General features: G+C 65.1%; 1 protein-coding gene across 1 annotated transcript; it reads right to left on the reverse strand.

Moving 5' to 3' along the window:
• Positions 1-88: 88 nt before the first annotated feature.
• RABL6 (RAB, member RAS oncogene family like 6) lies at positions 89-22102 on the reverse strand. The gene is made up of 15 exons (XM_021081223.1): positions 21795-22102; positions 13657-13791; positions 12568-12615; positions 11252-11304; positions 9711-9802; positions 7763-7903; positions 7261-7366; positions 5803-5906; positions 4051-4349; positions 3678-3828; positions 2504-2719; positions 2194-2428; positions 1730-1901; positions 853-911; positions 89-748 (listed from the first exon to the last, which is right to left on the reverse strand). Exons 1-15 carry the CDS (start codon positions 21922-21924, stop codon positions 548-550), a joined length of 2142 nt encoding a protein of 713 aa, XP_020936882.1. The 5' UTR covers positions 21925-22102; the 3' UTR covers positions 89-547.
• Positions 22103-22324: the final 222 nt, after the last annotated feature.

Below are 22324 nucleotides of genomic sequence, written 5' to 3' on the forward strand. Positions count from 1 at the left end.
CCTGCCCGCGCTGCCCTGGGGCTAAGGGGGCGGTGGGCTGGTCCGACCTGGGCAGGGGCCCAGCGGCAGGGAGAAGCACACACAGACACGCAGTAAAACAGGAGCGCTTTATGGGCCGGGTGGTGGTGGAGGAGAGTGAGAGGAAATGAGAGTGCGGGGCCTCTGACCCGGCCTGTGCGCACGCCCGAGCTCGGGTGCAGGCGCAAAGCTAGACGCCATGCCTGGGGAGAGCCTCCCCCGAGAGAGGTGCCAGCGCTGCCCGGCGTCTGCACGCAGAGCCCCGAGGGCCGGGGGGACCGGCGGTCCGCAGCGCTGGCCGAGCCGCAGCAAGAAGCGGAGGCCACCCGCATGCAGCCGGCCGGGTGCGCGCGTGCGGGGGGCCGGGGGCAAGCAGGGCCCCACCCCTGTAAACAGCCTGGCAGGCCTCCTCGGCCTCAGTCCCATCCCTGAGAAGCGCTGGGGGCCGGCTGCCCGCAGAGCCCGCGGCCCCCTCCCCGCAGGGCAGGCCCCGCCCCCGCCCAGTGGGCGTGGTCGGCGGCGGCCGGGACTAGAGCTCCTCGTAGTCCCCGCCCCCGCGGGCGTGGCCGCCCGGGGCCCCGCCCCCCAGGAAGGCCTCCAGCTCCTCCACCGCAGTCCTCTCCGGGCCTCGCGGCCGCCGCCGCCGCCGCCTCTCCTCCCGGCCCTTGTCCTCTGCCTTGTCCTTGCTCTTCTTGTGCTTGCTCTTCTTCTTTGCTGCCTTTTCCTCCTCCTGGAGAGGGGACAGCACGGCGTCACGGGTGCCAGGAGAGCAGAACCCGCCTGGGATCCCACGCCGCCGGCGGGTGCCAGGGAGGCCCGGGGCCGGGGCTGTACCTCTCCGCTCTTCTTCTTCTTCTTCTTCTTCTCCCTCGAGGGAGCCTTGCCCTCCTTATCTGCAGGGATAAGGCACAAGGTCAGCTCCCTGGACCGGAGGCCAGGCCCCCTGTCTGGGCCTCCCGGGCTGGTATGGGGAGGGGAGGCCTGGGCTTGAGCCTGGGACTGGACAGAGGCCTCTAATCGCCCTGTCTGAGCCGGGTCCCCAGCAAGCACAGCCCAGAGAGAGCGCCCGGCTTCAGCCCCTGCCAGGTCCGGGGGGCCTGGCTCCAAAGGCAGCAGAAGCGCCCTGCTGTGGAGAGGCCCGTGCTTCAGCACCAGGACCAGCTCGCGAAGGTCCTCTCCTCTCCACGGCAGAGACAAGGAAGCTCCAGGACAGGCCCCAGCTGACACTGCTGGGCTCAAGCGGCCCAGGGTGGAGGGTGGGGATGGGGCTAGCGAGCCAGGGAGCTGGCCAGGGCCACACGGAGCCACAAGCCCTTATCAGGCCTGGAAGCCAGGCCAGCTGCTTCCGCGGAGGGCCGGAACGCAGGGCCGGACTGGGGGCCCAGAAGAGTTCTCGGCCAGCTCCCAGCAGCACTGCCCATGCCACCACATCCTGTGGTGTGGCCCCTAGGTCAGTCGTCCCCAGCTGCCATCCTCCCAGCCCAGTCGTGGCCTGCAGCCTCGTGCTCCCGCAAGTCTGGGATGTCGTCAGAAACACAGCTGCCTCCCAGCAGGCCGAGGAGAGCCTGGGACGGGGCTTCTGTCCCTGCGGGACGTCCTTGCTGCCCAGGCCCTCGCCTCACCCCCACGCTCTGGGCCCAGGTACAAAGGGACAGGGAAGGCGGTCAGAAAGAGGCCCCTGCCGGGCCACAGTCCAGTAGCCCCCCGCTACCTTCCCCGCTGCTCTCCTTCGGGCGGGTCTCCTCCAGCCCCAACCCAAAGAGATCAGCGTCGTTCTTCAGCCTGAAGGTGGGGGCAGGGGGCTTGGCGGGCGGAGGCGGCTGGACAGGGCCGGCGTCGTCGTCCGTCCCATCAGAGAGGTCCTCTCGCTCGGGGAACTCCCCCTGGAAAAGAAGCGGGCAGGTCAGCTGCCAGACCCGGCCCCAGCTCTCCGTCACATGACCCCGCAGGGAGGGGACCCTCCCCTTGTGGGCTCGCCCAGAGTGACAATGGCCTGAGTGTGGCAGCCATGATGCCGCCACCCCTGCACCGCATGTGCCTTCCCCGGGACAGGCGACAGGCCTGGGCCTTACCTACAGGCCCCCATGGGACAGCCCGGCCGAGGCCCCGTGGGCTGACCTGACTCTCCACCGTCACCCACCCGCCACCTGTCCGGGCGCCCAGGTCAGTCCTCACCGCTGTCCGCTGAGTATCTGAGTCGCTCTCAAAGTCAGGGTCGTCCATGACAAAGGACAGCATCTGGGCGGCAATGGGCCCCTCGGGGTCGCTCTCTGAGGACTCCTGCTTGTCCCTCCTGTCCTCGTGCCCTCGGGAGGAGCCCTCAGTGGGGGGCTTGGTGCCACCCGACCAGAGGGGCTCTGTGGTCCTGGGAGCTGCGCCCCGATGTGGCCTTGAGGCCTTTGCGGAGGACCTACAGGGCAGACAGAAGGGTCACGGGGCCCGAGGCCACCGTCCCCAGCTCCTGGCCTCCCGGCGCCCACCATACCTCTTGGTCTCTGGCTCAGAGCACTTCTCGGGGGCTAGGGCAGTGGCCTTGGGGTGCTCTGCCACCTCCTCTGCTTCCTCCTCGCTGGACGGAGGGAGCTTTTCCTCAGGGATGGGGCCTGTGGGCATCAGAAGTCTGCCAGGCGGCTTATCTTCAAGGTCCACGTCGTCCTGGTAGCCTGCCACCATCGGGTTCCCTCCAGGGGCCTCCCCCTCACTGCAGACGGACAGGAGGGTCAGAGGTTGCGAGGGGTCCCTCCAGGCGCTTCCAGCATTGGTGTGCACGGCTCCTCTCTGCCCCAGGCAGGGCCCTGACGTCTGCGTGGACGTGGCACAGGGGACCTGCTGCAAAGGGGGTCTCGGGGGAGGGGACCCACCAGGGCTGCGGCAGAGGCTGGCAGGAGAGGAGGCATGAGGTGGGGCCGTGGGGGCAGAGATGCCCCCCAGGGCAGTGGGAGCCTCGGCAGGTTCCAAGGGTGGACCTGGGAGGCAGGTGCCCTCCCACAGGGTGCTGGGGTGAGGGGTGACGGGCTGGGACCTTGGCACTCGGGGAGGGGCCCGGGGTGGCTTCGTCCTGCTCCTCTGCAGCTGGGGGAGATGCCGCGACGGCAGAGACGGTGCGTGGGCCTGGCTGGGCGGGCCCGGCTCGGGCTCAGCGCAGCGAAGGGAGAGCACGTGAAGGGGCGGGGCTGGCCTAGCACCCACTGCAGGGACACCGGGCCCAGCGCTCTCTGCTGAGTCTCCCTGCCTGCCCCCCAGCCTCCAAGGAAACCGGGCAGTGGCTCTTTGGAGCCAGGCTCTTCCTCTCACCAGCTACAAGGCGTCCAGACAGATCACAGGCAGTGGGGGCCACTTGCTAAGCGGCAACCCTTGCTCCCCAAGATGCCTGGCCAGACCGCCGCAGGGGCCTGCCATTCTGCTACAGGCTGTGGCTGGGCTCCGGCTGCCTCTGCAGGCGGGAGGCTCAGCAAGCCCAAGCCCAGCCCATGGGAGCTGCCCCGGGCAGCCGTGCAGCGAGGTCAGCCGAGCCCTCCCCGCAGCTCCTCTGGCTGCAGCTCTGCTTCGTTCTCAGCGCCCAGGAGGGCACCTGCCTCCTCTTCTGCCTGGTGCCAGGAAAGGCAGCAGGGGCTACCCCTGCGGGTGGGGGGGGGTTCCACAGATGGCCCCGCCCTAACCTGTCACTGTCCTGCAGGACCTTGGCTGCGACTTTCTTCTCGTCCTTCGGGGGGGCTGTATCTTCCAGGAAGCTGCGGTCAAGGCTGTCTTCAGGAACAAAATCCTCCACCTTCTGGACTTTTCCTGGGGCCTCTGCAGCGGGGGCTGGCTCTGGGGACGGCAGACACCAGCTCTTGCCCGGTGTCCCCCGGGCCGGGCCCACAGGGCAGGCCCTCAAGCAGGACAGTGTGTGACGGGGCTGCGGGGCTGCCTGCCCAGGAGGAAGGAGACCCACCCGGGTCTGCGAGGGTTCTCGGGAACAGCAAGACAACGTGCCCCCCAACTTGGGATGCCTGCGCCCACATCCCACAGGCTGCTGCTCCCAGGGCCTACCTGGAGGTGAGGGGGCCACCTCAGCAGCCGGCGAGGTCCCGAACAGTCTCGAGATGATGCTGCGCCGTGGGGGTGGGGCGGGGACCACGGGGGGTGGGGCCTCCGAGGGGGCTGGGGGGGCCGAGGGGGCGTGGAGGGGCGGCTGGGGTGCCGGCTGGGGCGTGCCAGGGCTGGAGCTCCCTGTGGACACTGCGCTCGGAGGCACCACAGGAGACTGGGAGCCGGATGATGGGCTCTGCCCGTTGGCGGCCGGCGGGGACGCGTGGCCTCGGCTGCGCGCCTCCATCATCTCAAGGAAGCTGCGGGGAACGGCAAGGAGAGGGAAGGCCGCCTTCTTCCTCTGAGACTTCTCAGCGGCTCCTGTTGTCCTGTTGATGGGGTCCCTGCTCTCGGGCTCAGAGCAACGCCCCCAAGCCAAGGGCCTCCACCTGCCTTTCCAGGTGCCCTGTCACCCTAGCGATCACTGAAAGTGCGCTCTCCGGGGGGCAGGATGGCAGGTGCAAACACCCATGTCCCCGACCCCCTCTCTCGGCAGGACCTGCCTATGGGGAGGGGCTCCCACCCTGCCAGACATGGAGGCGCCTGGACTTGGGCTGCCTGGGCAAGGGGTCCCTGGGGACCGGTGTCCGCGGGGCCAGCCGTCCCCACCTCTAGGCTGGGAGCGAAACCCACAGCACCGCCTGGCCCCCGACCTGCTAAGGGCAGGTTACAGGACACCACGGCTGAGCCCCAAGGTTGCTGCCTTTTCCCAGTGGGCTGGCCCGGGGGCTGGCTGTGCCTGGGTGCCGTCCCCAGGGGACAGAGACTGTGTGCTTGGTGCCACCAGGTGGCCAGTCTCTCGGTCGGAGAAGGCCATGTCAGAGCTGGTCCACCCCAGGTCTGGTTCCATAGCAAGGGCCAGCCCCCCCAGAATGACCCCTGCTGCCCCTTCCTGCTGTTCTGGGACCAACAGCTGGGTCTGTGTCCTCGAGCCCCTCTGGGGCAGACACTGCTGGGGCGCTGGGAGGGTCCTGCCTGGGACCATGAGCACAGGTGGGGAAGCAGCCTGCCCCACCCCCACCCCCCACCCCTGGATAATTCAAAGACAAAGGAAGGACCTGTTTTCAGGGGTAATTCAGGGTCCCCCCCCCAAAGAGCGAGTGCTTCTCCCAGGAGCTGTGGAAGGTGCTCCGGGTGCCCCCCAAGAACCCGGAGGGCGGTGGGGGGGGGGTGGGCGCGGAGGGCCTGCTGGGTGCTGCTCCACACCCACGGGGCCACCCTGCTGGATGCGCACAGGCTGCTCTGCGCCGGCCGGGCCGGGACAAAGCGCTTCCCTCTGCTGTCGAGGACCAGGCTCGGTTTCCACCCCAGATGCCTTTCCAAGGTCAAGGAACGCTCTCCCCTGGTGTCAACCTGGGACACTGCCGTCAAGATGGGGACGGGGCCTCAGCTGGAGAGGGTCAGGGCGGCTGGTGTCGCTGGGCCCGGTGCCCACAGGCAAGGCCTGTCTGGAGCCATGCAGCTGTCGGTGGGCAACTGCTGCAAAAGTGCCCTGGTGAAGGGGGTCAGGCTGTGTGCTCCAGCTCTGCCCAACTACAGCTGCCAGGCTGCGTGCTGGGGCGGGGCCTTGGCCGACCTCTGACCTCCCACCTCTTCATGGGGCCTGGACCACCCAAGGCTGCAGCAACACAGCCCATTGGGGCTGACGGGTGGCGCCCCTGCCGCCTGCCCAGCGCGACCAGAGGCGGGTGGCCGGGCCCAGGGCCAACGCACATGTCGTAGTTCTGGTCCTCCGTCTCCTGCTGCACCGACAGCTCCTCCAGCGTGGCGTCGATGTCCAGCTGATTGGTCTCCAGCTGCCGCAGCAGCGTCTCCCTCTGCAGACGGAACGCACGGCCGTGAGCCGCCCCCGGTGTTCAGCGTGATGCCTCGGCGGCTCCAAGGGGCTCTAAGGGCCGAGGTTGTGATGGGAGCAAATGCACAGACGGTGCCCCTGTCACACGAGGGCCTGGGGTTTAAGAAGCCCCAACACGTGTTGAAAAACACACACTTCCTGCTGTCTCGGCCCCAAGTGTGGGCACGTGCCACCTCGGCCCCAGGGCCCGGGCCTCGTGTGTGCGTCAGTGACGATTTGTAGCTGCAGAGCACTCTGCGGCATCACCCTAGCTCATGGTGCTGCCAGATGCCACCCTGAACCCACATGGGGGTGCTTCCCCTGCTCTCTGTGTGCGCGTTGCGCTGGGACAAGCGTAAAGGCCACAGCCTGGGGTCTCCGGAAAGGAGGGGGAGGTCTGCATGGCCTGAGGTCTGGACGCGGTGATGCGCCCCCACCCCCGCAGCAAGGGGCCTGTCTCTGCAAGGACAGAGCTCGAGGGAAAGCCGGCCGTTCTCCCGAGGAAGCCGTGTCCTTTGGGAGAAAGAACAGACGCCACCGCGGCTGCAGGCGCCGGGGCTCAACATCCTAGTGACGAGCTGAGCCCAAGACATGTGCCCTGCTACGTGACCAGCTACGTGACAAGCAGGGGGCCCGCCTCTGGGGTCTTCCGGCTGAAAGCCCATCCCGCATCCAGGGTCTGACAGACCCTGAGCCAGGCACATCTGAGGGGCTGGCACGGCCCAGCACAGCCACAGGAGTGACCGCTACCTGTGGGGCAGCTGGAGCCCAGGACAGAGGGACGGTGAGGACACCAACAAAGCCTGGTTATGTGGTCTCGGTGGAAGCACCGTGGAGGCATGAGGGGCTCTGGTCAGGGGACCTGAGCCAGGGTGCAGGGACCCCTCACTGTCCCTGCAAGCTCCCTCCGAGTCTAGACCATTCCGGAGATCAAGGGTCAAGAACAAAAGCACCCAGGGCTGCAGACCAGGTGGGAGGAGGGCGGGGACTCCCTGGGCCCATCCCCGCAGCGATGGCCAGAGGGGCCAGGGCGGACACAGCGGTGCGGCCACAAAGGGGGCCAGGGCCGCGTGTACCTCCACGGACAGCACAAGAGCCAGCAAAGCGGGGACAGCGCCCAGGGTCTCGGCGCCCCTGGCCCAGCCCCTGGCCCGTAGCCCGAGAAGGACATTTGAGGACACCTGATCCCCTGCGGCCGTGTCTGCGGCTCCCGTTAGGCGGGTCCCAGGCCAGTCCACAGGGGACGGGGACGGCGCGGGCCATCCTGGGGCTGCCGGGGGCCGCACACGGTGCCCGGGGCTGGGGAGGGCGGCCGCCACCACGCCGGGCGGGCTCACCTGCAGCTGCAGAAACGGGATGTTGAAGAACCTGTGCAGGTACTTGAGGCCGAAGCTGTTCTTCATGGAGGACTCAGCGTAGCGGAAGTAGGAGGACCCCGGGGGCCTGTGTGCCAGAAGCGCGGAGACGCAGAGGTGTCGGCAGCGGCCCCCCGACGGCACCTCCGTGGCCAGCGCCCCCTCGCTGGGCCGAGTCTCCCCCTGCAGGCGACAGGCCCCCACCAGCCGGCGACCTCGTGCTTCTGCCCCGTGCCCTGCCCTGGCCTCGGGGATGGAGGGCGTCCACGCTCGCCTGGCACCTGGGCCTGCATGGTGCCAGGAAGCCAGCTGCCCAGCAGCAGTCCTGCCGTCCCATTTCGGGGCCCCTCCTGCGGCAGGAGCCTGCCCAGCCCCCAGGGTGCCTGGAGCTGGCCCTCACAGGCACCCTGGGTCTCTCCAGCCCGACTGCCTGCGGGGAGCAGGGGCTGGGGGTGGGCGGGGCCCGGGCGAGGAGGGCGCCCACCTGTCCAGGTTGTCGATGAAGTCGCGCACGTCGTCGGGCAGGATGACGCGGTGCTCGCCCATGTCGCGGTAGTTGCCCAGCACGCACACGGGCACGTGCGTGGGCACCTTGGGAAGCTCCCGCAGGATGTAGTTGAAGGTCCTGGGAGGCGCGTGTGGGGAGAGATGCGCCTTAGCTGCAGCCGAGACCCGCCACCCGCGCCACCGCCTGGGGAGAGCGTGGGCACCTCGGAAGACCCTCCTGGGGCGCACCCCGCTCGGCCTCTGGCCTCGCCAGCGTCCCCTCCCTCGTGTCCTTATGTCCTCTCGCTTCCTGGCTCCACTGTCCTGCAGGGCACGTGGGCTCTGCATGCAGCGGGCACGAAGGCCCTCACGGCATTTCCCAAGCGGCGTGCCGTGAAGTGACGACTGGCAGGGAACCCCCGAGCCGGACAGCGCCGCGTCAGCCACTGACTTGCCGCCTTCCACTTAGGTACAGTGCTTTCAACTGCTCGCTGGCCCGGGGGCTCCGCCCGCCCCTGGCGGCCACCTGTGAGTAAGCGGCACCCCGCCCCCTCTTCTGCGCGAGGGGCCCTAGACGGCGCCTGTCGCTGCCCCCCGAGCATGGCCTGAGCCGAGCACACTGCTGTCCCGGATCTGCGGAACCCGAGACTGGCCCCAGCCCCCAGCCCAGCTCCACGTCCTCGCCAGACACTCGCACCCGGGCCCGCATGCAGGCTCCCGCCCACCCAGGGGGCCTCACTGGCAGCTGTGGCCCCGCTCGGTGGCCCACAGCTCTCCCATGTAATCCGCCTGGCCTTGGGTCACAGTGCACCCAGCCAAGGCGAAGCCAAAGGCGCACAGGAGGCGGCTGTGCCCCCAGTGCTGCGGGTGGAGGAGTTGGGCACTGAGCTGGCCCCGGCGGCCCACTCCCCTGCTCTGAGCGCAGCCCGCCGCACCCAGGAGGCCACTCACGAGTGGGCTGGCGGCTAGTCCAGAGCGGGCACCAAGGTGCATGTCCCTGTGGCCCAGGCTGGTGGACCCACATTACGGCCGGGCACCCAGAGCTGCTGTGGGAACCGTCGGGACAACCATCCTTAGTAAAGGCGGCACCCGCATAGCGTGCGCGGTTGGAGCCCGGCGCCACAGCAGCGCTCAGGAGCCACCTGCCAGAGCCCGCCCAGGGCCTCGGGCGTGGGGTGGTTTGCTCTGCACTTTGCGCTATTTCTAGGAGCATGGACTACATGTGCAGTCACAGTACAACTTAAAAAGCAGAGTCAGGAGTTCCCGTCGTGGCGCAGTGGTTAACGAATCCGACTAGGAACCATGAGGTTGCGGGTTCGGTCCCTGGCCTTGCTCAGTGGGTTAACGATCCGGCGTTGCCGTGAGCTGTGGTGTAGATTGCAGACGCGGCTCGGATCCTGCGTTGCTGTGGCTCTGGCGTAGACCGGTGGCTACAGCTCGGATTGGACCCCTAGCCTGGGAACCTCCATATGCTGCGGGAGCGGCCCAAGAAACAGCAAAAATCAAAAAAAAAAAAAAAAAAAAAAAAAAAGCAGAGTCAGCGGCAGGCAGACTCTGCCGGGTTTACAGAACCAGTCGCCAGCTAGACCCGTGGCATCTTTCGGGGCTCTCCTCTTTGGTGGCAAAGGCCTGTCTGCGAGGCTGGCCTGTGGTGGCCGCACTGTGGACAGGGGCTCACGCCCGTGCTCTGGGTGCCTGTGTGCGTGGCCGGCTCTCCTCCCACGGGGACAGGCCCCCCCGGGAGCTGGCAGGGGCCGTGCCCGCGCCCACCCACACGGATCTTGCTCCGGAGCCTGCAGACCGGCGCTGGAGCCGCGCCCGCCCGCCCGGGCAACGTGCGCGGTGTTTCCAGCCGGGGTGGTGGGGGGCGGGGTGGGGTTCTGGGGGCGGGGCGGGGGGGGTTCTGGGGGCGGGGCAGGGCGGGGCGGGGCGGGGCGGGGGCTCACCACTGCTTGGTGATGTCGAACATCATGACCACCCCGCTGCAGTTCTTGTATACGTCCAGGAAGTCGGCGTCCAGGGCCAGCTCGGACTCGGCCTGCGACGGGAGGGACGCACCCCCAGTGAGGACCGCGCCTCCTGCAAGAGGCTGAGCGGGACTGTTTGCTTAAGGGCCACACGGGCAGCATGTGGACATTCCCAGGCCAGGGACCGAACCTGAGCTGCAGCAGCACCCACCGCTGTGGCAACGCTGGATCTCTAGTTAGTTTTGTCTCTTGAGGGCTGCGCCCGCGGCACATGGAGGTTCCCAGGCTGGGGGTCGAATCGGAGCTCTAGCCGCCGGCCTACGCCACAGCCACAGCCACGCCAGATCCGAGCCGCGTCTGCGAGCTACACCACAGCTCACGGCCACGCCGGATCCTTCACCCACTGAGGGAGGCCAGGGATTGAACCCGCAACTTCACGGTTCCCAGTGACATTCGTTTCCGCTGAGCCAAGAAGGGAACGCCAACGCCGGACCCCTTAACCCACTGATTGGGCTGGGGATTGAACCTGCGCCTCTGCACGAACCCGAGCTATTGACGTCAGGTTCTGAAGCTGCTATGCCATAGTGGGAACTCCTCAACAGGACCTCACAACGGAGACGACAGCAGCTACTTTCATTTTGGAAAAAAAGCCAAAACCAAACAAGACGCAAAGGCAAGATGAGTGTGAAGGCCCAGCGAGCCCACGCTCCTCCAGGGCCTCCTGGACCTGCCAGTGCTGCACGGCCGGCCTCAGCTCACGGACCCTCCGCTGTGCTGACGAGTGAGCCACTCCACAGTGGGCATGTCCCAGAGCTGAGACCGCAGGTTTGCAGAGGGACTCCCAGAGTGACATGCTGGGGAGGCTGCAGTGCTGGGGACAGTGGTGATGTGCCCACAAAGGGACAGACAGTCACTGAACCTTCCTGTCCTGGACAGAAGCCCTAAAGGCCGTCCATGGGCAGGAGGACACGGAGAGACAGGTCCTTGGGGCCACCAGAAAGCTTCCTGGGAGTTCCCGCTGTGGCAAAGGGGTCGGCAGCCTCTGTGCAGCAGTGGGACGCAGGTTCTGTCCTTGACCACAGCAGCAGCGTACGTGGTAACTGGGGCTTGGATCTGATCCCTGGCCTGGGAACTCCATTTGCCATGGGGCGACCAAAAAAGAAAAAAAAAGAAAGCCCCCCAGACGGGAAGGAGGACCAGCTGGCCCCTGCCTTCTCTGCTGGGGTGGCGGCTGGCCGCACCTGCGGGCTCTGTAACAGGGAGATAAAACCTGGCCAGTGGCCCCAGGACCTTTGGGGCCACTCCAACTGCATCAGGCATGTGGAGTGACATGTGGCAGCCACTCCCAAAATGCAGCCACGGGCAGCTGGAAGCGGCCACCGCGTCCACCCGACTCCAGCAGCATAGATGGAGTCCTTGGGAAAGGGCCAGCCAGGTGGGCGGAGGGTCCGAAGAGCCAACGGCCACTCAGCCCCCTCACCGCAAACTCTGATGGCCACGCGGGAACAGATGCTGCTCACCTCCTGGGGGTCATTCTCCATCTTCAAGCCGTCGCCACGCTTCTTGCATTTTCCTTAGAAAGACAGACACAAGTCACGGGGTGGAACTGCTGGCCCCAAGAACAGCCTGGGGTGAGCAGAGCCTCCCTGCGCCCCCACGCCAGCCCCCATCTCCAGTAGGTGTCTTACTGGATGGGGCTGGGGCCCCTGGAACAGCCCCACTGGCGGCAGGACTTGGCCAGGACCCAGGAGGTTTAAACAGAAGCACTTCCCTTCCAGACTGACCAGGCCCAGCCCCAGGCTAGCTCCGCCGGCCTCTGAGAGGCTGCCCTCCGGGCCTGGGGCTCCCTGAGCAGAGCCAGGGTGGACGGGCTCGGGTGGGCGGCAGGAATCACCTGGGTCGCAGTGAGAGCTCCAAGCCCCTGGCCCCCGCAGGTGCTTCCCACTGAGGGCAAGGACCACTGATCACCTTGGGCCCCCAGGGCCCCAGGCTCAGCAGAACAAACAAGCACCCCCGCAATAATCGGGTTTGTTGATGAAAACAGTCACGCTCTGCCTCTTCACACAGCTTGTGCCGCGGCCCTGGAGGCAGCCCCTCACTCACGGATGCTCCCAGTTCAACAGGAGCCAGCCACACCGCCCCCCGGTGGACGCCCTGGGGACACAGCGTCGTGGCACTGCCCACCGGAGGGCCTGCTCCCTGCCCCACCCCCGCCAGGGCCTCGCCCGTTGCCACCGACATGAGCACCTGCCCTTGGCCACTGCAGGTGGTGCTTGGACCCCGGCCGACAGGGCACAGGTTAGGGGTGGCGAGAAGGCGCATCCCCTCCTCAGGAGTCTCACCCGAGGGGAAGCAGGGGCCACGGGGCGTTGAGGCCGCCAGGCGCGCTTTCACAGGGAGCCCTGGCCGGCCTCCCCCACCATCCCGCCTCCTCTCCAAGCCACAGGGAGCTCCCGGCGCCCCAAGTCTGTGGACCGGCTCAGCCTGGCACGCCTCACAGGGTGGAAGCAGGGCGCTGGCTCCAGACCACGCGGCCAGGCCATTCCCACCACTGAGGACACAACATGCTGCCCCCCCACCCCCCCGACCCCCGCAAAGGAGCGCAGGCCCGGGACCTGCCCTGGGCAGGCGGGGGCGGGGGCAAGCCCAGGGCACAGAGGGCAGCGCGGCCCCCGGGACGATGGCCAGGCTGCACGGGGCCGCGCGCACACGCAGGGCCACGAGTGGTGCCGCGCAGAGCACAAGGCCCCTCCGGGCCCCCCAGGTTCAGCCCAGGGAGGGACCGAGATGACGAGGCCGAGACTGGCGCAGCCCTCACGGCGGGGGGACGACTCACCTTTGTCCACCACGTCCCAGACTTCCACCTTCACCACGTCGTCGGTGGCTGCGGCACAGAGACGGGAGATGAGCACCGCGGGGCGGCCTCCCACCCCGGCCCGGGGCCCGCCCGGCTGCTGCTCAGGTTGCAGCGGGCAGTCTGGACACGTCCTCCGCTGCACGGTCCCCGCGTCCCAAGGCGTCCCTGGGGCGGGCTCCCCCACCCCCGCCCCGGAAGCCAGGGCGGGCCCTTGGGGCTGGTTGGCTGCGAGCTGACTGGCCGTCTCCCCCAAATCCCGGCCCCTCCAGACCCACGAGTGGCCTCAGCTGCCCTGTGAGGGAGGCAGGGGGGCGGTGGTGGAGGCCGGGACCCCCGGCTGCTGGGTCCTGCATGAAACTGCCACGAAAAGCCTTCCGAGTGGAGCCGGCCCGGCCTGGCTTCTGCGGGAAGGCCTGTTCCAGAGTCGCTGTCCCTGTGCTCTGCCCGGTGCTGGGCCGGGGGCGGCCTCTATCAAGGGCCAGTCTGGCCTTAGGGCGACGGGGCCAAGCACAGGGACGTGGGCTCACCCACCTGCCCAAGGCCCCCTGGGGAAAGGAAGGCAGGGAACCGCCTGGCACCTGCCCCCGCCAGCTTTGCCCGAGGCGGGGAGGGCGCTGTGGGTGGATGAGGCCACTCTGTGTGGCTGGCGGGCAGGGGCGACACTGAGTGTCCTCGGACACAGCCTGGCTGTCACCAGGAGGGAGAAGGCACCTCCGCAAAGGCCCGGGGTCCTGCTGTCGGCCTGTTTTTTCTCAGTGAGAAGGAACTTTTTTCTTTTTTGGCCACACACAAAGGCACATGGAAGCTCCCAGGCCAGGGGTCGAGGCTGCCCCACAGCTGCGGCCATGCCGGGTCCCTGACCCACTGCACCGCATGGGAACGTCCAGGTGCCTGCCACGCAGGCCGTCTGGCCAACACCCCTCCCCGGACCCCGCGGGGACAGGCGAGTCGCAGGCAGGTCCGCCCCGGGCCCCGGGCCTGCTCCCAGGTGGACCGGCCCGTGGGGGGGGGTCGGCGCGCCCCGAGGCCCTGACGAGCCCCGATCCCGGGCCGGAGGCGGTGGCTCACTCTTGTAGCTCCAGTGGATGCTGGTGACTTGGATCTCCTGCGTGGGGATGTACTCCTCCACGAACCGCTTGCCCTGCAGCCGGTGCCACAGCGCCGTCTTGCCCGTGTTCCTGTCCCCGCGGATCACGATCTTCACTGGGGAGAAGGGACGGGTCAGACCCCCGCTGGCGCCCAGGAGACCCCGAGGGGCCGCCCCGCCCCGCCCCGCCCCGCCCTCCAGGCCCCCGAGGCCCTGCGCTCCCAGGCACCCGTCTTCCCAGAGCCTGACGGACGTCCGGGGACCCGAGGCTGGCATGGCCCGGGCACAGCTTTGCACGAGGCCCGGCCCTTCAGGACCACCGGGCTGACGGCGGCGCGCGTGCCCTCCTGTGCCCGCTCGAGCATTGGGGGCGGCCTGCCTGCGTGCCGGGCAGGTCGGGAGAGCCCAGGCCACGCCGGAGGGACAGCAGGGGACGGGTACCAGGGCCAGACTCCGAGGTGCCACCAAGGAGTGGACCTTGCAATGCCTCAGGGAGAAGGCACAGGGCTCAGCAAGAGTGTTCTGGAAAGATGAGCGGTTCGGAGCGCCGTGCAGAGCCACGGGCGGGCGGGGGCTCGGATGGGGCCGTGACAGCCTCCAGTGGGGCGTGGACGCGGGGTCGACACTTCTAGGAAACTCAGCCACCCAGTCAAGCTCCCCACAGGCTCCAGATCCCCAGAGTCCCAGCTCCAGTCGGCACGGCGTGCGTGTTGATCTCAAACTTCACGGCTCTCTGCCAGCCCCCAGGTGCGTCACCACACGGGACACAGCCAGCCGACGCCCTCAGGTCACAGGCATGCAGCTCTGAGCTTGGCCAGGGGTGCGCTCAGGCCCCGGAGGGGAGCCCAGACACGCCTGTGCTGTGAGGGCAGCTCTGGGCACAGCTGGGTCTGGGGCTGGGCCGCCTGCAGAAAGCACGGGGGGGCCTCGTTCCTGGCCCCTGAGGAAAAGGGACAAAACCACACGTCAGTCCCCAGATCTCCCAGAGAGCGGCCAGGAGCTGAGCCAAGTCACACGGCCTATGGAAGTTTCCAGGCTAGGGGGTGAATCGGAGCTGCAGCCGCCGGCCTACACTGCAGCCACACCACATCTAAGCCACACCTGTGACCTACACCACAGCTCACAGCAACACTGGATCCTTAACCCACTGAGTGAGACCAGGGGTCGAACCTGCGTCTTCACGGATGCCAGTCAGATTCACTACCGCTGAGCCAGGATGGGCGCTCCCTGCACGCTGCCTTTCTGATGCCATGCTCTCGGTTCACTCGCGGCTTCTTACCTTTGCGTGGCTTTGGGGAGTCAGGCTCCCACGTGCCCTGGTCCTTCTGTGCAGCCTTAGATTCCTGCTTCTATGCTCAAGCCTCTCATGCCCTTCCTCACACATGCCCACCCAGGCACCCTGCGGAGCCCCAGGTCTCAGAGGCCAGAACCCCGGCGGCTCCCACTCACCCCCATGTCGGGAGCTTCGTTTCCTGTGGCCTCCTGACTTTCTTCCTGGCAGCTCACCGTTCCCTGGAGCTTCATCCGAGGGCCCTCTCCGAGATGCAGGCTGCAGCCCGCCCACAGAAACATCCGGGGCGTGGCTGCCCGCTGCCAGGAGCACTGCCAACCTGGGAGCCACGTGGACTCTCCGGTGAGGTTCCGGGGCCACAGAAGTGGTTTCAAGGCAAACTCACTCAGAGGCCACGTACAGCCCCCAGTTCTGGGCAGGGGTCTCCTATCAGTTGCCCTACCGGCGGGGTCCCAGCTCTCCTTCCTGTGCTAACCCGCCTCCCACCACACCCAGGGCCTGGCGGACCCCCTGGGGAGAAGCAGATCGAGCTGGCTCCCCTCCCAGGACCCACCCCAGCTGCTCTGGAGAACGGTCAAACCAAGTTCATCAACTGAGTGACGGGAGTTCCTGCCGTGGCTCAGTGGTAACAAACCTGACTAGTATCCAGGAGGATGTGGGTTCGATCCCTGGCCTCGCTCAGTGGGTTAAGGATCCAGTGTTGCCAAGAGCTGTGGTGCAGGTCACAGACGCAGCTTGGATCCCGCGTTGCTGTGGCTGTGGTGCAGGCTGGCAGCTGTAGCTCCAATTGGACACCTAGCCTGGGAACTTCCATATGCTGTGGGTGCGGCCCTGAGAAGAAAAAAAGAAGAAGAAAAAAAAAAGAACTGAGTGATGCACTGATGTTTTTTTCTACATGTTTTATTTCAACTTTCAAAAATATTCTTAGGGGAGTTTCCATCGTGGCTCAGTGATTTACGAATCTGACTAGAAACCACGAGGTTGCGGGTTCGATCCCTGGCCTCGCTGAGTGGGTTAAGGACCCAGCGTTGCCCTGAGCTGTGGTGCAGGTTGCCGACATGGCTCGGATCCCACGTTGCTGTGGCTCTGGCGTAGGCTGGTAGCTACAGCTCCGATTTGACCCCTGGCCTGGGAACCTCCATATGCCGCAGGAGCAGCCCTAGAAAAGGCAAAAGGACAAAAAACAAAACAAACAAAAAATGCTTTTAGGGGCAGGGCTGTTCAGGGCAACAGCCCGCGGCTGTTCCGTAAGAGCCAGTCTCCAGCCTCGGGTTCAGTTTTACACACGCCGACAGAGGGATACTCGCGTTTCTGAATTTCCATCAATTTTACAACATAAAGAAGGGCTTACGTCAGAGCCCCCAGCACACTCTTCACTGGCTTCTGCCATCCCCCAGCCCCGAGAAGCCAGGGAGAGGAGAGCCTGCCTTGGCTCAGCTTCCCAAAGGCCCGCTGGCCGCGTCTCGTTATTACCTACGGATTCGGGTTGCAGCCGATGCCCCAGTTCCCTCTGTTCCCAGTTTGCTAAGAAGCGGGGTTCTGCTGTTTTGTTTGCTTCTGTAAGTCCCCAGTGGGTGGTGAATTTCGTGGGGTCTCCCCACACCCACTGGGGTGACGGTTTCCCTGCCCCTTTAACCCACTGCTGAGTTGACACCGGATGTTGGCGCTCCGCGCATCCCCGGGCGTGGCCCCGCTGTAATAACGCGCCATCACTGGCACTCTGTCCAGACCAGGCTTTCGCAGCTGTGCTCCCTCTGGTTCTGACCTGCCCTCTGCTTGGGTTCGAGGCTACGGGGCCCACGAAGCTGCCAAGCGTCTCCAGCGGGGCCCAGCGGCCCCCGAGCCTCCAGCTGAGCGGCACCACGTCGTCGCGCTCTGCGCTCTAAGGCTCTGGCCTCGGGCTGTGCACGCGGTCCCTGCCGAGGCACCTTCTGCCTTTGTCGTGAACCTCCCAGGGGTCTGTCCACTCGACCGTCAGGCCCCCCGCAGCCTGTGCATCCGGCGACTGTCCGGCATCCCCTGCTTCTTTTTGTCATTCACTCCTTCTACTTCCTCGGGGTCCGTCCTGGTCTCTCCCAGGCGTTCAAATTGTGCTCTCAGGCCAAGGACCACAAGGGTGTCGGGCACATTCACGATCCCTGCCTTATAAACGCCTCTTTGGCCCGTAAATGACTTGGAAATGGCTTTAAGCCCCCCCCCCCAGGTGTCCTTTTTTCTTCCTCGTATCTGATCAGAAGGCGGTCTTTGCGGCGCCTGCGCTTCGGTGTCTGCTGAGACGGACACTTTTGATGAAGCTCCGGGGTTGGAGGGTCATCTGACCTGCGTGCGTCTGAAGTCACCAGCTCACGGGACCATCCTTGGGGCTGATAACAGCGGGCTGCTGCTTCCACACCCCTGCTTTCAACCCTTGCCACGCCACTGCGGGCCGGTTATGCCACGCGACCCGGAAGAACAAACCCCCGCCCCCCCCCCCCGCCTCCCCCCACCCCCGCCCCCAAGCTCCTGCTCGCAGCCCCGACTGAGGCGGGAACCCAACTGCAGCCAGGATTTCCAGACACGGCCACACTCCCTCCCCGCTCTCCTCTGTCTTCTTCTCCGTTGGGCGAGGTGGCTTTATTTCTTCTTTTGCCCAGTATTTATTTACTTACTTACTTTTGCTTTTTAGGGCCGCACCCACAGCCTATGGAGGTTCCCAGGCTAGGGGTCGAATCGGAGCGGCAGCTGCCAGCCCACACCACAGCCACAGCAACGGGGGATCTGAGCCACATCTGTAACCTACACCCCAGCTCAAGCAATGAGGGATCCTTAACCCACTGAGCGAGGCCAGGGATCAAACCTGCATCTTCATGGATCTTAGATTCCTTACCGCTGAGCCCAGGTGGGAATGCCTGTCCAGGATTCATGCAGAAGACTTGCCACCTGCTTCCAGCCTTTGGACGGTAGCTCTTAACCTCTAACCCACACCTTGGCTGCAACATCTCAAGTTTCTGAGCGTCTCTATCTCCCACTTAAACAACAGAGGGCTCTGGGAGCCTTAGCTTGGGTCAGCTCTGCCTTCTTCTCCTGCGTCCCCGGTTAGTCACTGGTCACTACACGACCAAGGTGTGAAACCGCCTCCGGCCCCTGGGCTCCCCTTCCACGAAGGGGGAACGCCCTCTAGGACTTACTGCAGCAAAAACCTTCGCGCGCACGCACAGTAGCCGCGCACCTTAGACGGGACGCAGGTGGAACCGCACTGGCTCCCGGGCAGCGGCGTGGCTGGTGCAGCTCTCGAGGCTGCCGGGAGGCCCCACCCCTATCACTGTCACTGGGCCCAGGCTCCTGGCTCTCCCTGCACAGGCAGGCTGTCCGCTCCGCTGGCCTCTCAGGTTTTCTGTTTGATTCTGCTCTTAGGAAACTCCCGGGATGGGCCCAGCTCTGAAGTCGGAACGTTGCGCCCTGGGCTTCTCTGAGGTCCATGCATGCGTGAGCCCCGGAAAGGCGGCTCTTTCCCTCCGAAAGGCAGAGCTCGGGGTGTGGGCGTGCGTCCCCCCCCCCGCAGGCACTAGCGGTCGGCTTTCTGTTTTGGTGGCGGTGCTTCTTCATTTCGGGAGGTTCTCTTTGGTTCTTCAAATCCCGCCCCTCCGTTCAGAGTCTTGATGTCACCTCGGAACAAACTGTCTTTTCATATCTTTACCAACTGTAACGTATTTGTATTTCCTGTTTTCTCTTGAGAATAAGAAGTCCTAATTTTCTTTCTCTTCAGTTGAAATCGTTTTAAAATTTGAAATGTACTCTTCAAAAGAGTTAACTGGAAAAAACCCCATAATGTCAGAAATAAATAAAATGATCTGGTTTCATCTATTCAAAAAAGTAACTGGCCTCTACTTTAAGTTAAAAAGTCAAATCAATCTCAGAACCTTAGACATGGGTTCAAATAAGCTAAATAAGTGAGGCACCGGAAAAGCTTTGATTAAGATTCACCTAAGACGTGATGAGAAGCCTTTTACTTAAGAAGCGTGTAACGGGCCAGATTAGCCATTTCTGTTCTGTCTTTTCTACCGTCCAAGTCAAGCTTCCGTGCGGAAGACACGCAGATGCACCGGAGGGCCCGGAACCGCCCCCGGGCAGGACTTCCCGCCCACTCCCACACATTCCCTGCAAAAGAGGGAATCCCTCCCGTGTATCTCGGATGGACAGGACGCAGTCCTGCAGGCAGCATGCTTAAGTCCCACGTCGCTCTGTCACAGCGCCACCAGCAGAGGTTTCGAGACAGACCCCGAGCTGGCCCCCTCCTCTGGCAGGTGCCCTCCTGCTCAGCGCCCTCGAGGTTTCCAGTCACAGGGTCCCTGGGACAGCAGGAGGGCCTCAAGGCCCACATCACTCTCAGCCCTGTGGCTTGGCCCCCCAACCTCGCTGCCCCGCGATCCCTTGGCCCAGAGCACCCCTTCCTGCCTGCCTGCTTCTGCTCCACGGTCACCTGTTGCCGCCACCTGCTACCTAAAGCCCCGCCCCGCCCCTGCTCTGTCTCTCCATTCTTCAGACAGGTCGCAGGGCTACTAACTCACTGTGTCCAGTGCCTCCCGTCTCCTTCCACCCCGAGGCGGAGACGCTGTATGACGAAGGCTTGACAAATATTTGCCAAGCCAATCGATGCTGTGGAAGGAACTCTATAAAGAAAACGTGGCCGATCGTGGATAGCAGAGGCCTGGGAATTGCAAACCAGCCCTGCTGGGACTGGTCAGAGTGTGTCTGACACGGCTGTCTGTTTCCTAAAGAAGAGAGTCTCCTGCTCAGAACCGAGCTCTCAAAGGTTTCTTGTAAGGAAGCGTTTGCTTCCATTGTCAGTCCTAGCACCGAAATCCGACAGGCCAGGACTCTGGCTGTTCCAGGGGCCAGAGGCTTTCTAGGTAAGGGGTGAATGCAGCCCCGGGCAAGGGCAGCCGGACGACCCCACGAGACGGGGGCTTCCGCCCTCCACCAGCGCAGCTCATCACCTGGCTCCCCTGGCGGCCAGCTCGGTAGCTGCCACGCGGCACGGGTGACATCCGACCCTGGGATGTCCTCTGCCATCGCTTGCAGGCTTTGACTCTAAATGTGGTGAGCGCGCTGGGACTCTGGGCGTGTGGCTCACGTCTCATCGTGGTCACAGCAGTTTAAAAGAAAATGGCTTATCCGCCCCAGAAGGACAAGGTTCTGTGAAAGACACGTCAGCTCCTACCCAGAAAAGTCCTGAGTCTGTGATTATCACACAGCGGGTCTGCTCCCCTGAGGAAATACGTTAGAATCTAAAGAGGAGAAGCATTCCATCCTACTGACCAAGGGAAGACATCAAAAGTTTCCAAACGCACAAGAGCCAAGTGTAGAGACGGCTGCGCCCTCAAACGTCTCGTGGGCAGCGCTCCAGGTTCTCTCCATTGCACCATCTTTCACCCCTTTGGTTCCAGGAGGTGATGAGAACCGGGCCTGCACCCCATTCCCCAGCCACCTGAGGTGGGTTTCTTCTCGCGAAGGACCCCACTGGCCTTTCGCGTTTTCGCTCCCGCCTGCCCTGGACAAGGCGGGGTGTGCGCCTCAGGGAGTGCTTTTCAGAAGGTGAACGCGTTCCAGGTCCAGTTTCCAAAGGACTAGGATTAAGTTTCAGAGACAAATCGGAGAAGCAAATGCAGGTGCTCAAGGTTTGTGTAAACGACGAACCTGACCTTCGCTTCTCTTCTTTGAATGTGAGAGAAACACACACGCATTTGTGTCGAATTCAAGGTAACCTCTCTTTTAAACCAGAAGTCGTTCTAACCAGTTTCTTCACATGGCACACGGTCCCTGAGACGCGGCATCCCAAACCCAGTAAAGTTTCCCTTAAAGCAGCAAAGGGAAGACGTCCAGTATCTTGCAGCCATACATGGATTATGGCAAAAAAACTTAAGAGGAAGCAGTTTAAAAGCAGAGAACAGCATGAAAAAATCTTCCGAGGGAAAATCTTAAAAGAGGTCCAGAGGACAGTCAGCGCCCAGGGGCTACGCAATTTACATAATTTATAACGGAGAACGGAACCGTCCCGGGCTCTGGGGGCATCTGATAACGCCTTCTTCCCGTCGCAGAAGAGGGGTCTCCACAACACCAAGTGAGAGTCTCTGCCTTCCGGAACTTTTCTCAGTATATCCCTTGCGAAGGCTTCTTGAAAAGGGGTAGGAGGGGAGGAGAACGTGTGGCGTAGCTGACATTCCGTCTTCAAACGGAATGAGAAGCCTACAAAGGAAAACCTCACGGCTCCAAGACCCGAGCCAGCGGAGCCCTCCGCTCCTCCGGCCGGGGACACGGAGCTCATTGCTGGAAAAGCCCACCACTCCTCTAAGAAGTGTCACAGACCACAGAACTCTCCCCACGTTATGTAAGAATCTCCCCGAGACGAGGTCACCTGGGCCAATCAGGGTACCGCAGACGCACCAGGAATCGCCTGGACCAATTTTACTGTGCACAGCAAACGCACCAAGGTCCGACCGCGCCAGCAGGCCTCGAGACTGACCGAGGCGCCCACCCTCCGGCCCCGGGGTCCTTTAGGGCCTCGTCTACAGCCCACATCACTTCCCGACTCCAAGCGAACGCCGCTGGGGCACCTGCGACGTGCCCGGCACAGGTAAGGGCTCAGCCCATCCGAACCCAGACCGCGAGGCCCTCGGGGCGCGCCGGGGCCTCCAGCGCTTCCCCGGCACGGCGCGACCCGCTTACCGCGAGTCCCAGGCGGCGCGGCCGGGAAGCGCGGACCCCGCGGGGCAGCGCGCTCCCGCCCCCGCGCCCCCGCCCCACTTTCCACGTGCCCCCGCCGGAATCCCCGCGCCGGGCCGCACTCACTGTTGTACTGCACTCCCTTGGCGAAGCGCCTCTGCAGCGCCTGGTTCATCGACTGCAGCCCGGCGGGGATGTTCTTATCGCGGCCCGGAGCCTGCTCCGACCCCACAAGCTTCTTCAGCGCAGAAAACATCTTCCTGCTCCCACGTCCGAACCCGGGGCGGTCCGCGAGCTCAGCGACAGCGGAAGCGGCGGCGCGGCGCGGATCGCACCATGTCCCGGGTCCCGGCAACCGGGCGCCGGCCTCGAGGGCGGCTCGGGGGGCTCAGCCGCGGAGGCTCCGCTCCGGCCCCCGCGCCTCCCGGCGCGGCCGCTCTCCGCCCGTCAGCGCCGCCATCTTGGCGCCGGCTGGCCGGGCGCGCAGCTACGGGGCGCCGCGAGGGCCAAGGCGGGCGGTGCGCGCGGGCGCGCATGCGCAGGGCGGCCTGGGCGGAGGGGGCCTCGCGGCGGGAGGCTACGGGGAGCTGCGAGGGCCACGGCAGGGCGGCGCGCGCGAAGGCTCCGCAGTGCCCCTCCCGAGCCGCGCCCTGGGT

Source organism: Sus scrofa, unplaced genomic scaffold (genome assembly GCF_000003025.6).
Source record: "Sus scrofa isolate TJ Tabasco breed Duroc unplaced genomic scaffold, Sscrofa11.1 Contig1206, whole genome shotgun sequence".
In the NCBI taxonomy this organism is placed as follows: domain Eukaryota; kingdom Metazoa; phylum Chordata; class Mammalia; order Artiodactyla; family Suidae; genus Sus; species Sus scrofa.